The 17,105-nt window shown below is 33.7% G+C and overlaps 1 protein-coding gene across 1 annotated transcript in view; it reads right to left on the reverse strand.

Annotated features, from left to right (window-relative positions):
* LOC129002604 (syntaxin-1A-like) overlaps window positions 1-17,105 on the reverse strand; it is an 85,017-nt gene that overhangs the window by 35,305 nt on the left and 32,607 nt on the right. The window contains exon 2 of the mRNA XM_054430577.1: window positions 2,334-2,462. Coding sequence (XP_054286552.1) covers window positions 2,334-2,462 — 129 coding nt within the window. The remainder of the gene's footprint in view (window positions 1-2,333; window positions 2,463-17,105) is intronic.

Here is a 17,105-nt window from a genome sequence, read left to right on the forward strand (position 1 = left end):
ACAACAGTTTACTTATTCTCCATAAGAATAACATGGGAATTTTAAATTTAAAATTTTTTGGAATTTTCTCCGTAACCATTAGGCGCATAATAACGCTTCAATATACTAAATTATTTGTTTTTTTAAGCTCTACAAAATGGTTTGGAAAGAAATTGCTAAATTTTATGTTTTTTGGGTCAAAAATGGGAAAAACCTATTTTTACCCCATAAAACCCCCCGTAAACCCCCGTTCCCATGGTCCGATCATGCTGGATCGCGAACTCGTTTGAATAAACGTAGGTTTACATGTTTGTACAAAATTTAATCAAAATCGGATCATTTTTGCTCGAGTTATCGTGCTGACGGACACATATATATATATATGAATTTTAACGGATGGTGTTTTTGGCCTCTAGGGACCTCAAAATGAAAAAAAAAATCGGTCCTGGGTCCAGGTCTTACCATGAGTACTACGGTAATAGCTTATTCCCTATATGGGAAATTCGCTAAAAAGCATCTTTAGTTCTGACTGAAATATATTTTTCCAGATATGTTTTATTATTCAATTATATAATCCTGTTATTTAGTTTTAAACTTGACATTAACTTTATTAAACTTTTCAGTTAGGCTATGCAATATGTTTCTAGATAATTTTTTTTGGTTCTTACTTTTAAAACTGGTATCTATATTATTAATACGCTATATGAAACTTTGTGAACAACATGGATTTTTTTAAGATTTAACCCCACATAATATACCAAAATGTTCGTCTGTAGGTTATAGTTGTGTAGATTTGCAAACTGACCTTACATGAAAAAGTCCCTTGGGCTCTGCCCCAGTGGCTTAAAGTTGCCACGTTATCCTTATGAAGGACATATTTGCTTACATTATGATCAGCTGGATAATTTAATATTACTGTTTATTTTAGTTGCAATTTAAGGAAGCGTGAGCTACATAAATTTACTGACTTGGTTGAAATGAAATATTTTCTTTTAGCAAATTTCCCTATAGGGGAGTAGCTATTACCGTAGCCGTAGCCGTAGGTCTCATGGTAAGACCTAGGCCCAAGACGGATTTACTTTTTCATTTTGATGTCCCCAGAGGCCAAAAACACCATTCAGTCAAATTTTGATATATGTATATGTACTATATCTATACAGGGTGTTCAAAAAAGGTGGGGACATATTTTACCTAGTGATTCCTTGGGTCAAAAAAAAGAAAATCAAGAATAAATTTTTTTCCAAAATCACTTTGTTAACCAGATATCTGCCATTTTGTGTTTTTTACATAAACATTTTTATTTTTGAATTTTTTCAACCAATCTTTATAAAACTTGGTATGTAGGTTAAGGTAAAAAAGACCAATGTTAGAAAAAAAATTCATCTTTAATCTTTCAAATGATATGCTATTCAATACTATTATTGATATAATACCAGTGAGAAATTACTAATAAACTACAAATCAAATCAAATCAAATCTTTATTCATCATTAAATAACATGAGTTACAATAGATTTTGTCAAAATGTATAATGCAAATACCTTAAAGAAACCTCAAAACATGATTAGACCTACAGCATGAAAGACAATTGGTTTAAAGGTTTTCAGACAATGAAATAAGTAAATAAATAAGCAGTTAAGACAAATGCACCTCGTAAAGAATTATTTTGGTACCTAGCTAAGTTAACTTATTGAATAAATAAATACATAAAACTGGTGTATAATTTTAAAAAGCAGGTACGGGTCCGGTACATAAATAATTAAGATTATCACAGTGGCTCAGGCAAAAGACTAACCTAAAATAAATAAAATATTTGAGTGATAAAACAGGCAAATTTAACAACAGAACATAATAAAACACAATAAAAAAGGTAATAAAACAATAAAACACGGTTTACAGATTTTGTTTTTGCACAGTTTTTAGTGTTAATAATAATTACTTTGATAATCTTTGAGTTGTCTTTTCTAAATTCATCGGAAATTATTACTGTTATTCTTTTTTTAAATAACACCTGTAATAGGTACTTTGCAATTGCTCAAATTTGAGCAACAGGTACACTCTAGTTTAGTTTTAAGAAAGCACTGTTATAAATGTTATAAGAAGATGACGAAGCACCTTACATTTAAAACACTGTATGTTATGTGATATGCCAATAAACATGATTTGATTTGATTTATGATTAACCAAACCTATGCCTTGTCAAACTTAATCCTGTCTAATTAACATACCATACTGTTAAAAGAAAGAAAGTTTTGATTTCAGTTTGTATACACCTACTTGATAACAGGTGGTTCTTTCTAACATCAAGAACAATCGCTCATGCACTCCAAAATTCCAACAGATAATCAAACTTACTTCACTAAAGAAGTGGTCCATGTATCCTGCCTCTTCATCTTGCTCTATGTCGACCGCGTAGTTTGTGATTCCATAGTTTTGGACATCGTAGTCCAGATCCAACTGATCTGCTTCCCATTCTTTGACTGCCTGAAATAACACCGCTTAAATCATAAATGTAGTACAGTAGTTTATTGCTGTTCAAAATGTACAAATGTTAGCATCATTGACATGGCTAGGATAAATATTTCCGCGCTGCATCAAACCTGCAGACTAAGCAAACTTCCTCATGTCTATTTACTCAAATTTCTTTTCAAAACTTATTAGATTCATTACAGATCCAAACAACATTATGTTTAATGAACACTTTAGGTTTGCTGCTACAGGCAATGGAATATGTTTTTTTTTTGGGATAGTGTTAAAAGTATAATACCTTAGACAAAAGAATTAAATATAGACTAACAAAGGATGGTTCCACCACAATGTACCGAGAGCACGCTCAGTGTTCGTCGATTCGCTGCCGTCTTCGACTCACCATCTGCTAACAGCACTACTACTACTACCCTTGTAAACTAAATGCTACCAACGTATCATCAGGACCACTTTTCAATATGCATATGGGTAAATTTAAAAATTCTAAAATCCCGCAATTTTAATGTAAAGAAATTTTTTTTTTATCCCCGGAAATTTTTTAAACACGGAAAATATTAAAACAAACTCCAACTCCCCGGATTCCGGAGGATTCTGGCACTACAGTTGAACCTCTATAAGACGAATTTCAAGGGGTACGGGAAAAATTCGTACTATAGAGGTATTCTTAATAAAGAGGGTCGTTTTATCGAGGTTTAATGCTGCTGTTATTCTTCTTATAGAGGTTTCTCCTCGCTCCAAGTTTTTTCCAAACAATGACTGAGGAAGGAGGAGGGATGGGTGGGGGTTTCATGTTGAGACAAGCTTCTGTTTGTTTTGAAAACTACGTACTATGGAGGTTAAGATTATGATAAATTCGTCTTATAGAGGTCACGTTCGTCTTGTAGAGGTTTTGTGCTAAGAATATTTGTTGTATAGAGGTTAATCAGTCCTAGCCCATGTCACAAACAAATTCGTCTTATGGAGGTTTTTAACTTAATTACTACGTTGTATAGAGGTGTTTTTAGCAATGACCTATATGAAAGTGTCAAGGGGATTAAAAAAAATTCGTCTTATCGAGGAATTCGTTTTATCGAGGTTCGTACAAACGAGGTTCAACTGTACTAGCTCTAATTACCAAGTTGTCATGGCAATGCTTGCTAGCGCTTAACGCTGCAGTGGTGTGCACTGAAACTACACGGCACTCCTAGCGGTGAACGCCGGAATATATGCTAACCGCGGCACTGCTGTCAGTCTATATTTCATTCTTTTGTCTATGATAATAATGAAATAAATTTGTCAAATGTTATCCAAATATATCCATAAACAAGAAAACTACAGCAGTTTACTTTTTCTCCATAAGAATATTATTGGAATTTTAAAAACTGTATTTTTTTTTAATTTCCTTGTCTGTTGTAAAGTTTAATCCTACAAGAACGCTCCTATTTATTGGATTCATTGTTTTTTAGGCTCTACATGATGGCTGTAATGAAAATTAGGCTTTTTAATGTTTTAGGTTAATAATTTGTAAACAGGTTGTGGAAATCTCATAACACACTGTACCATGATCCAAACCTTGCTGGTTCACAAGCTCATTTCCAGCCTGTCAAACACATTCATGCAAAATTTCATCAAAATAGGACAGAAATCACTTGAATTATCATCGATGTTCATCCCAAACATATATACATTAAGTTAAATACGAAATACCCCTATAGTACCCTGAAATTCATATTTGACCTCTGGGAGCATCAATATAAAACAGTAAATCAGTCTGGGTGTAATCCCCCAATAAATATTGTAACAACTGATGCTAATAATAAATGCATTCTATACAAATTTTTAAACATAACATCAAAGTTAATTTTTGTGTGGTTTACTTCTTCTTGTTACTGAGTGAAAATTTAAAAACGTGCGTTTTCAGGAAAAGCACTTTGCAAATTTTTTTCCCCTTTTTTCAAAACTTTTATTATTTTTTTTATTTCATTAACATTTGAAGTTTCATACAATGTCCATGGTAACGCAATATCTTTGGTAGTTTTCTTTTTAAAGAGCATCTTTAGTAGAAAAACACAAAATCCTGTCACGACCATAACGGACGTTTAAATGAATATTAAAAATAGTTAATATTATTTTTATAACTATGTTTTGCTATAAACTAATTTACTTTTATGACCATTATACAATAAAAAGGTCACTGAGCTTTTGGTATGTTTGGTCTTTCTGGAAAAAAATAAAAAAACTCAAAAATGGAAAAAAGCCAATAAAATCTTTTTCAGTTTGTATAACTCCTAAAAACCTTACATGAGACCCGAAAAATCGTTATGTTTGTATAGAGGTGTGCTTCTTTTGTGTATAAAACATTGAAATATGACGATATTTTAATTTTTGAAATTTTTATGATAGAAATCATAAACGTGATAGTCAGGGACAAGCGGTACGGTCGTGAATTGTCTGGAATAATCTAAATCTTTCTAAACAATCCTTCAATTATACTGTTAGTTATAATAAAACTATTTGTTTCAATTGAACTAAACTGTTCAATTTGCAATTATATTAAAGTTATTGTCACGACCAAACACACTATAATCCATAAGGCTGGATTGGTCGTGAAAAAAACCGCGATGGTCGTGAAACTTTGGTCGTGAAATTACGTGTTATTTGGCTCTGTTCTGGCGGTAGCCCTGCACCTCATGTTCGAGGATACAAAGTAGACTTCTAGGTTAATCTAGCAATTGAAATATCTTATAAACAAAAATTAACACCATGTCTACTTAATCGAATGACTACGTACGGTCATGGACACACCAAAATTACAAAAAACACAATCTTTCCTTTATTAATCTTGTAATTCCTCCTTTCAACTCAAAACGACCGGCACTACAATCCTGACGTACACCCCGAACTAGTCTCTAAAACCAACTGACTCCATCGACGCCAGGCTTGCCACTGTCGTGCTCCAAAGTTGAAAATTTTTCCCAAATGGTCGTGATGCCAAATCGAGGGACAGACTTATTTTGTCATGGTAGTCAGTCTGCAATGACAATAAAATTATAATATGCTCCTTTTTTGTAAGTTTAATAACCATTGATGACATAAAAATATGGCTTTATATATTTTGGCATGAATAATTAGTCTAAAAACAGCGTGAAAGTTGGAAAATGTACCCTAGGGACACGTCATGGTCGTGAATTTTGAGACTTTAAAAATACGAAAAAAATACCTAGAACCTATTTAAAACCAAATAAATGTGTGTCACATGTTGCCCCCGTCCCAAAAAATATTAAAACAAATAATAATAAACTACAAATCCAGTATCTACGAAGTAAAAGGCCAGGGACATGAAAACGTACGTTTTTAAATTTTCACTCTACTGCTTTTGTCGACTCATTAGTAAAGCACTATCTTGCATTAAATGCGCTACTATACTGTTGCAATATACTATAACAAATTAGGATGTAGTCTTATAGTATATTTCATCACTAGGGCCTAAAGTGACTCTTTTTGACCCGAGGTCAAGTTTTACGATCGAGGCAAAGCCGAGTTCGGAAAATGAGCTATGGTTAAAAAGACACTTTTGCCCGGGTGGTGAAATATAGTTCGAACTATATTTTTCGTCATATTGCATAATTAATTAACAAACTAAGCTAGTAAACGAAATAGCTTTTATGTAAAGATAACCTCTCAAAACGACTTCCAGCTTTTTTTCAATTCTGCTAATACAAAATAAGCAGCTGTTTCTGTTTAGTAAGTGATTCAATCATTTCGTCTATTACGACTGTGTTACAGTACATTATACCATCGATATGTCGAGCGATCAACAGTAAAAGGCTAATACCTTACCAATCGATAAATAATTTTGATCGATACGAATGCCACAATCGTAATTTTCAACTGTTTACAACAGCTGGTTTTTACTCACTAGAGACTAAAAATGATGTTTACTCTAAAAATGCTACTTTAGACCCGCAACGCATGCATTAAAAACGGCTGTTTTTGCTTCAGTATGACGAAAGCTATTTTTTATAATCTAATAAAAGAAGGAGGAGAACATCACAATCGGCCGGAACCTGTTTCCGATGGTTTTCCTCTTTGTCTTTGACCTTAGCAAGGACAAAACAAGGTCTGCTCTCTTGGATGTCGGCCAACAGTTCCTCGAACACAGGATCAATCCTTGCCTTGCCAATTATGCACTTTGCATTTTTGATACTAAAGCTGCTGGTTTAAGAGTATAATAGGGCGTAGGCGTCAGGACTGTTTTTGTCCAGTGCCGCAACCAATCTTTTCACATTTAGTTAGGTGTAAAACTATGTTGCCATACAATTTATTGGCTTGGCTTGATCATTCGTTAAAGCACTAATTTTTAGATGAACAAATATCTTCATGAAAAAGATACGTCACTTACATGTTTTGATCTTTACTGCTTGGTTTGTAATCCGACAAGGGAGCTAGAAATTTTCTGAGTTCAAACTCCCAAACTATACAGCCTACAGTGTCTACTCATTTTATCTATGCTACTGTCTACAGTACTATACACTTCATATCTGATGGCAGAGTGATATCAGGCTTTCTAGAGAAAGTGTCCTTCCTCTATTGCTGCTGATGAATAAACAAACAGTGATTACTGGCTACCTGGTCTCAACACATCGATAGGAGATGTGATTAGTTATATTAAAACTTTTTTTATTTGTTTTCTTTTTACACAGAATCAACATTTCCTCATTTTTGTAATATTAAAAGTCGCATGATGAATTTCTGAAGCCCTTGAAATCGTAAATTGATATAACCACCAGAACTGAAGTTTACTGGATCGGATCACAAAGTTTTGGGCCTTCTAGTTAGTTTTAGAAATTCCCCAAAAGAGAAATATATATAGCTAGTTTATTAGAATAATTTTCATGACCTCTGTGCTTTTCAGTTTGAGCCTCGACAGAAGATAAAAAAAAACCTCTGGGTTCTAATTTTAGGCCTAATGTATGTTTTACAATAATTAAATAATCTAATTTTTTATCTAAGAAACCAATATCCATTTCAATGAGTTTGCAAACCAGTCCAATAATTGTGGGACGAGTGTTGGGGGAGGTTTTTACTCAAAATAATGAAAATTTTTGTAAATGTATTTGTTAATAATGCAATTCATTAATCAAATACTAGTGTACATGTTGCTCGAATTCGATCAATTACAAAGTATTACAGGATATATTTAAAAACGAATAAAAGTTATAATTTCCGATGAGTTTAAAAGATTCAACTCAAAGGTTATGTAACTATGGAAATACTCACAATGTCCACACCAGTTCAATATCAACATTACTTGTAAATATTTTATTATTTTTCAAATCCTCATCTTTTTTGCGTTTTCTGCAATTATTTTCCGATTTACTCATAACCACATAAGGTCGTGCATTATTATCTTCGTCATTGATAATGCAGCCTGAATGGTACCATCATTTTCACCAGTATGTTTAAAAAAATATTTCAGTCATTTTCTTTATAGTGATAAAATGCTTTATGTTACTTAAGAACTACCTTGATTTCCTTCATAGCCTGGGGCCCATTTCATAATAAAGTAAAAACTAATATTATTAGTAAATCAGCTGATCGCCCAATGCAAATCTAATGGAAATTACAAGTTACAAGTTGTAACTTGTAACTTGTAGTTTATTATGAAATGGGCCCCTGTAGTCACAATTTTATTTGCTTCAATTGTCATTCTTTTGGTTAGTTGCTATAATAACGTCAATTGTATTTATCTGAGAAAATGTAGAGTTTTAAAAGGCCTGATGTTGTTCAGATGTTTTTTGTTTCCCTTAATGGATCAAAATAAAAATAAAATACAGTATCCTATTTTTTTAATGCCTTGGTTTTCAAGATATATGCTATTTCTTTTTATGTGTTTTAAATTCATATCTCAAAAAATGTTTAAATCTTCATGAAATTTTGTATACAATCTTATCAAGTCAAAACAAAAGTAAAAAAATCCTTACACAATTTGTTTCGTTTTAAAATGGTAGACACTAATTTTTCAAACAAATTACAAAAGACAGCTGATTTAATGAAACAGAAATGCAAGGAAAACTATTTACAGTTTGAAATCCTATATTCTAATAAGAGCAATGTTTGCTTGTATGCTTGCTTGCTTGCACAAAGATCTCGAAAACGGCTCCGACGATTTTCTTCAAATGTTGTAAATAGTTTATTCCTGGCCTAAAAACAAGTTTACTGCAGTTAGAACTGCCAACAAAAATCTAATTACCGGCATGCTATAGTATTACATATATAGTATAGTATATATAGTATAGTATTGCACATCTACCATAACCATTCTGTTCTACCACACTGCACCTAAACAATATAAAAAAGTAAATTATCAAACATTCACACAATATCACAAATTATTAATTAAATTAAAAACAAACATTAATATGTAAACAATCCTACTTTGACAGTTCTCATTGTGTATCACGGCTTTTTGATGCTGCTTACTTCAAATTAGCTGTTATTATAACTGCAAAAAATATAATAGTTCTTTTTAATGCTATTGAATATCGTAGAACTAACATGTTTGGTCGAATCAGCTGACAAAATTATTTAATTCCTTTTAAATGTGAACGAGGTGTTAGAGCCCGTCCTACGTACGGGAGTAGTCAGTTAAAACGGTGTAATCCTATAATTCAGAACAGCTAGTTTACACGTATAAAGACAAATTTTATTGCAGCCTACAGTAGAAAGAGTAATTATAAATTGAGATGTGTATGGGCCTAGTCAATGATATCACCTTCCATCGCATACCTACCTCTTCCATAATCAATATCACCACAATACAATTACTCATACTATACACAATTTCCAGTAGGTCTGAATTGAAACTCCCTAAAATAAAACGAAAACATCCAATAAAATTCACAGTACACATAATTATAACTTTAGTGTCCTGACATCATTAAACGAATCGTCCACAGATATTCTTTATATCAATTTCACTGCATCAATTGCTAAATAAATAAGTGTAAACAAAGAAAAGTAAAAAACAACATATAGTTTGTTCTGTAAACAGCTGAGTCAAAAATAATATTCATTTGAACAAAAGAACTGGTCACATGTTGAAGGAATTTAAAAATTAAAAACGCTAGTAGAGCTAGTGACGTAATTAATTGTCTATGTTTATTATCCATTCCGTTATCAGTTCCAATATCCTTGATAATTAAACCACCCTCATTGAATCAATGTACATCGTAATTCCCCATATTCATTTATTTTAACTATAAAATATTCAGCGCCTCCAAATGTAACCACAACTTAACACACGCCAAACAACTTTTTTAGATTTCATAAAAGGATGGTTAGTCTAATTGCAGTATCCTAGGTCAATGATGACGTTGTGTTTAATCTATCTATGTCATTCATCTGTATATCTTTGGATAACAACCATCTGAGGTTGTGGTGGTAATTTAAAATCGTATTCCTGAGGATGCTTGATCTCCATCTTTATGACATCAATATTTCCGGGCCTAATCCAAACAAAGTTCAAGCATTCAAAAACATTGATTGTAAACAAAAAGCTGCCAAGATGAATTAAAACATGTAAAAATTGTGATTTTCCTACCCTCTCCAAAAAAGTTGAGCAGTAAAATAATTTGCATGTCTTTTTTATTTAACTCGTGTACAGAGCCTCGACTTGTACACATCGATGGTGTTACCTATCTCGGTGGTCTACTAATCTTACTTATTTCCTATAATCAATGACAAAATCAGAGTAAATAACCTCATAGTTCTATAGGGCATTTTTATAACTAACCAGCTGTTAGTTAAAACAAATTATATTGCTCTAAAACAAATCGAAGATTACAAAGATTGCTTTAAAAAATAATTTAAACATCCTATTATTTTACTATGTATATTAAATTAATCTGTCATCCTCTTACAGAAGAATTGAACGTATCAATGATTAGCATTACACATAGTATAAATAAGTCAACCCTAAGTATGTCTTTACATTTTTATCCAAATGCTGAATTTGTGACACAAAAGCTGAATGTTTACAGCTGTTATGTTAAGCAAATTATTTTATGCCAAAAGCTAGTTTAGAATCTTAGCGTCGGCTGCTAGACCTTTTAAAAATTAAAACTTAATTTCTAAAAAAAACTGGGACCCTATACTAAAATATGGCTTCGACATTCCCTAGTTCTCAAAATTATCTTTCTTTCAACACAAAAATCATGAAAATCCGTCGAGTGGTTGATTCAGAATCGTGAAATAAAAAACACTGTTTCGTTTTAACATTATAGATACCCAAGTCCAGAGCCACTGGGGCGGAGTCTGAAAGGAGTTTTGAGATAACAATATGCCTATATGTTAATCGGGAGAGCTCTCATCACCCCAAATTTCAGCCCCAATCCGACCAGTATTTTTCGCGTTTACTTGTCACAAACATCTATACACATACATACAGTACATCCAAACTTTCTCATTTATAATATTAGTAGGATAAACGAGATCTCGCCCCGTGGTCGAAAATTCAACCAAAAGTATTTACTGTGCAAACTTCTCCATTTTCACCCCACGCTGTAAATAAATCACGTGATTGGAATTTCTTCCATCTGTTTTGATTTTCTGTTTATATTTTGTTGTTATTTCGTCACCAACATGGCTACCCATTAGGTCCATGTTAATTTTTAAAATTTTAAATTCATTTTTTGTGCTTACTTTTGAGCCTATTTTTAATTTATAAAAGGGATTCTGCACAGCTACAGGAAAACATCTTTAATTTCGTACCTACCACCTATCATAATTTTCAAACTTTTGGGTGGCCTCCTAATTCATGGAATGTCTGCTTCAGTATCCAATAGTCAATAGTAGTATGTATGTACAGTAGGGAGGAGACTTTCACTTGGAAAGCAGCCCCACAACATTGGCCCACATAACACAATGACACTGTGTTATGAGACATCGCCGTAACTAAACTAACCATTACTATAGCTCTAGGCCACCGCCGTGCAGCACGGCACACTGGACATAATTTGGGTTTGGGTTGGGGAATGGGGAATAATGCTTCCCATCGTCGAATCCGAGCATCGGACAGTGATTATCACATATCTACTCTATTGTTAAGATGAGGTGTTTTTTGTAGGTATGTCTGTTTGTTGGGGATAACACAAAGCTACTTGAGCGCTAGGCCTCAATGTAAATCATGAACCCGTTTAACATATGGACGTACGACAATACAACATTCAATTTATGAAAGCATTGCCACAATCCATGCACTGCAAACAAAAGATTTGATTCATAAATACACTAGCTGTACCCGCGGGCTTTGCCCCGTTTAACTTCATAAGTATTCGCATGGCTCAATCACGTCCTGGTTGAAGTTCGTTCGCTGCGCTCACTTCCCTTCAGGTTAGCTCGTTCGCTACGCTAACTCGCCTCCAGGTTGAAGTTCGTTCGCTTCGCTCACTCACCTTTTGGTTGCAAATTAGCTGTTGTCATAAATTAAAAAAAGAATAATAGTGCTGCACCCTCTGTTGGTAATCATTGTAACTTGAATGCTATTGTACATCATAGAACAGAACCAACTTGTTTAATTGAAACAGCTGTTAAGATTCATTAATTCCTTTTAAATATGAAAAATCATAAGGTTAACATGGGAAACTCCAGAGCCACTGGGGCGGAGCCCGAAAGCCCGATCAGAATAAAAACTACTTAGTTTTCCTATATTTAATGCCCAAACAATTGGTGTACCGGTACCGAATTTCAGCCTCCTAGGTAAATGGGAAGTGGGAGAATTAGTGATGAGTGAGTGAGTGAGTTAGTCAGTGAGGGCTTTGTCTTTTATATTATACTAGCTGGCCCGACATACGTCGTACTGTCCTAATGTGGTTTTATATCAAATGCTCGTTCATTTTCAAGATGAGCTCGTTCGCATGGCTCAATCACGTCCTGGTTGAAGTTCGTTCGCTACGCTCACTCACCTTTAGGTTGGAGCTCGTTCGCTGCGCTCACTTGCCTTCAGGTTACCTCGTTCGCTACGCTAACTCGCCTCCACTTTGAAGTTCGTTCGCTACGCTCACTCACCTTTTGGTTACAAATTAGCTGTTGTCATAAAAAAATTAAAAAAATAATAGTGCTGCACCCTGTTGGTAAACCTATTAACTTTTTCATTCTATTGAACATCACAGAATCAAATTGATTAGTTGAACCAGCTGTTAAGATTCTTTAATTCCATTTAAATATGAGTACTCATAAGGTTAACATGGGAAACTCCAGAGCCACTGGGGCGGAGCCCTTTTGACGGATCTGCACCAAACTTCACACAAACCATCCTTGAATAATTCTTAATAATGCCTGAAACTTTCCTTACAATCCGTTGAGCGGTTTCGGAGTCCATAAAGGACAAACAAACAAACATACATACATTGGATTTTATATACAGACTGTCCCAAAAGTCCCGTACCGGTTTAATATTTTCTAAACGACAACAGATAAATCAATAAGATTTGGTACATCAACACCACACCTAAAAATCTACTTTTTTAAGGAAATATAAATTTTCTGTCACATCATGGGGACGTCCCGCAAGGAGTCAGAAGGAAATCTTAAATAGAAGCATAGGTTGGCATGTACATCAAATTAAAGGTCTTTACTAGCAGAATATAATGCCGCAAATGTGAACTCAAACGGACAACCGATTCAAGAATGACAGTGGTTCAAAGATTCATTTAATTTGCATTGCTATTATACGCTTACTCCTCGGGGCACAGCCCTGGGAATCGGAAGAAAATTGTTAACGTAAGCATAGGTCGATATGCACATCAAATTAAAGGTCTTCACTAGTAGATTACAATGCCGTAAATTCAAGCTCAAAAGATCGCCTGAGTAAAAAATGACAGTCGTTCAAAGATTCAAAATGGCAGATTCAAGAAATCTTTGAACGGCTGCCATTTTTAATTCAGTTATCTGTTTGAGTTCAAATTTGCGGCATTATATTCTGCTAGTAAAGGTCTTTAATTTGATGTGCAAATCAACCTATGCTTCTATTTAAGATTTCCTTCTGACTCCTTGCGGGACGTCCCCATGATATGACAGAAAATTGATAGTTCCTTAAAAAAGTAGATTTTTAGGTGTGGTGTTGATGTGCAAAATCTTATTGATTTATCTGTTGTCGTTTAGAAAATATTAAACCGGTCCGGGACTTTTGGGACAGTCTGTATATAGATAAGATAACGAGGCAAAATCAATCAATCAATTGAGATAGGGACGCCACCTACCGTATTTTAACTTTAACCAAAATTTGAGTGAACGATGAGTAGAATGAAGTGAGGATCCGCGTAGCTTTGTTACTGACTAAGATCAGCTGTTTCATTAGCCAAGATCGTTTTATTAAAATTCCTCATAAACCAGGATTAAATTGAAAATACCCCCGCCGCAGCAAACCTGCGGACTAAGCGAATTTCCATTTGACTGACTGGATTTACACTGAAATGTCTACTTAAAAATATAACATTTATTCCCTATTTAAATAGAATTAGTTTAACAAGTACTTAGGTTTGCTGCATCAGGGAGGGTAAAACTGTAATTTTTTGTAAAATGTTAATAGTTAGTGAGAAATAAAAACATTTTCCAAATTTGATCAAAATATGTTCATAAACAAGCAAACTACAACAGTTTACTTATTCTCCATAAGAATAACATGGGAATTTTAAATTTACAATTTTTTGGAATTTTCTCCGTAACCATTAGGCGCATAATAACGCTTCAATATACTAAATTATTTATTTTTTAAGCTCTACAAAATGGTTTGGAAAGAAATTGCTAAATTTTATGTTTTTTGGGTCAAAAATGGGAAAAACCTATTTTTACCCCATAAAACCCCCCGTAAACCCCCGTTCCGATGGTCCGATCATGCTGGATCGCGAACTCGTTCGAATAAACGTAGGTTTACACGTTTGTACCAAATTTCATCAAAATCGGATCATTTTTGCTCGAGTTATCGTGCTAACGGACACACATATATATATATATATATATATATATAAATATATAAATATATAAATATATAAATATATATATATAAATATATAAATATATATATATATGAATTTGAACGGATGGTGTTTTTGGCCTCCAGGGACCTCAAAACGAAAAAAAAAATCGGTCCCGCGTCCAGGTCTTACCATGAGTACTACGGTAATAGCTTATTTCCTATATGGGAAATTCGCTAAAAAAAACCGTGAGCTTAGGTCCAAGACATACTTATTTATTTTTTCATTTAAATATTTTTAAGTTAGATCTGCCAATGGACAGAGACTAACTAACGATTTATTAATAATTGTTATTGTATTTGCTGAATGTTCGAAAAATGAACAGATTGTAAATAAAATTGTGATAATAAAAAAAGCCAGGATTATTTATTTAAAGCACAAAGATCAGGAACAGATGGGCCCAGTTTCGAACCATCAAATCAAACTGACTTTTCTCAGGATTGATCCGGCAACCTTTTGATTGTCAGGCGAGCACTACAACCACTCAACTACCCAACCAGTTAAAAAATGCAAATTAAAATGTAAATTCATAGCTACTGCACTCTCTCATTAGCACTTACTTAATGAACTAATAGGTACTGCTAGTAAATTAATTTGCATTTAGAAAATGACACACACAAATTTGCAATACAATGCATGTATTGAATGAGAAAACTGTCGCAAACTACGCTAAGAAATTAGACTAATTACACATGTGGCATAGTTTTTAGTATTACTTTCGGCTAAGTTGCGCAACAGAAAGCCAAGTAAGCTAAGTAGGCATACTTCTTTACTGCCATCGGTGAACAGAAGCTCGGCTATCTCCTACTACTTACATTTTTATCGTCAGTTCCGGACTTGCGGTTATCGCCAACTAGGACAGGCCCCGACCCACTTTTTATGTTTGCGCTCAGTTCTGTATTTACAGAACAGTTGGAGCAATGAACTCATTACTGCCTCATAATTATCCATTGCCATGAGTCATGACTCATAATTTGATGTAATGCGAGTCTACTCTTTCGTCTCGATCACGTTATGTAAAATGAAGTAAAACAACGAAATCGTTTGATAAACTGAGGTTGGCACTTGGACGCATCACTTATTAGTTTATAATAATCGCCTACAGATAAATCATACTGTAATATTTTGTACTTTCTTATGAAATGGCGATGAATGGAGATGAATGTATGATGAGTGGTGCAATCTTTGGAAAGCTCTTGTTATTTGCAGACGATACTGCAGTTATTGAAAGGTAATACTTGGGACCAAACATTCAATGCAGCGCAAACAGATATGTTCCTTATGCAAAAAGGGTTCTCCCAAAATATATTATCAATGAATGTTTTAAAAACTAAATATATGCCGATTTTCCTTAAGACAAAGGAGTGAGCCTCCCACCAACCTCAGGCTGGTGATGCATGTTTGTGGAGATCCAGGTAACTCGACCTGTGGATGTTTACATTTGGAGAGAGTAGATCATTACAAGTACTTGGGAGTGATATTGGATAGTAGTTTAAGATGGGAACCCCATATTGAATATTTGAATACAAAACACAGGGAATTAATTTATGTTTTTAGAAACGCGCCGTTGCGAAATTTTAAACATTGATGAGATAAAAAATGTATACTATACATTTGTCCAATCAATACTTCAATATGGAATCATAGTACCATGGATAGGAGCTAGTAGTAATATTTTAAAGCCATTTTTTGTCATGCAAAAACTAATTATTAAAATAGCTTTTCAATTCAACAGGCGCTTCTCTACAAACTTATTATTCAACACCACTCAGTCACTTTCGGTGTGTCAACTTTTTATAAAAACTTTACTTGTATATACCTACTCCAATCAAGATTTGATAGTGACGCCAATCACGCATAAATATCCCACCAGAGGAGCTGTAAATGTAGGTATGCAGGTACCCAGAATTTTCAAATCTGCAAACCTTGCCAATGCTTTTTATATTGCAAATTTTTTGTATAGGAATATATCATCAGAGATTAGAGATCTACAGGTATCTCTTCCAGTTTACAAACGTTCGGTAAGCAGTTGGCTGTCGGATATTGGGCTCGATCAGTCCAGTACACCACTTATCAGTTCAGTATACAATAAATACCTAACAATAATAAATACAAAAGTATTATTTGGTATTATTTTTAATTTTTTGATTAATTTCAAATTTGTAATAGAGCTCGTCCCGCGCACAGGTCTTGTACGGCCTATGTGGGACTATTTCTTTTCGTATTTTGTATATTGTAAACAAACAATTTTTTTGAAATAAAACAGATTTAGATTTTTGATTTGTAGTTGTAGTCTTGTTAGTGACTAACACCGACATGTTCCTTAGACACAGCTGTTACATATAATGTGAAGGACTACATAATACAGTAAAAGACAGACACACTCGCCTCACTCTTTATTCTGTGATAGGACCAAAGCATAGTCCTTAGACCATCAATATAAATTGGAAACAGTTGCCGCCGATCATTATTGTAATTATCGACTATTATCATTATTGTTATTGAATAGATTTTTTAAACAGCGATGTGATTAGCAGAACAACAACTTAAACAGCAGAGTTAATGTAATGGTGCAAATATTCATATGGTAAAAAAGTTAACCAGCCAAACAAGATGACAAAGAATA

Source organism: Macrosteles quadrilineatus, unplaced genomic scaffold (genome assembly GCF_028750875.1).
Source record: "Macrosteles quadrilineatus isolate MER2022 unplaced genomic scaffold, UCM_ALF_1.0 Scaffold_1__1_contigs__length_201487025, whole genome shotgun sequence".
NCBI classification, from domain to species: Eukaryota; Metazoa; Arthropoda; class Insecta; order Hemiptera; family Cicadellidae; genus Macrosteles; species Macrosteles quadrilineatus.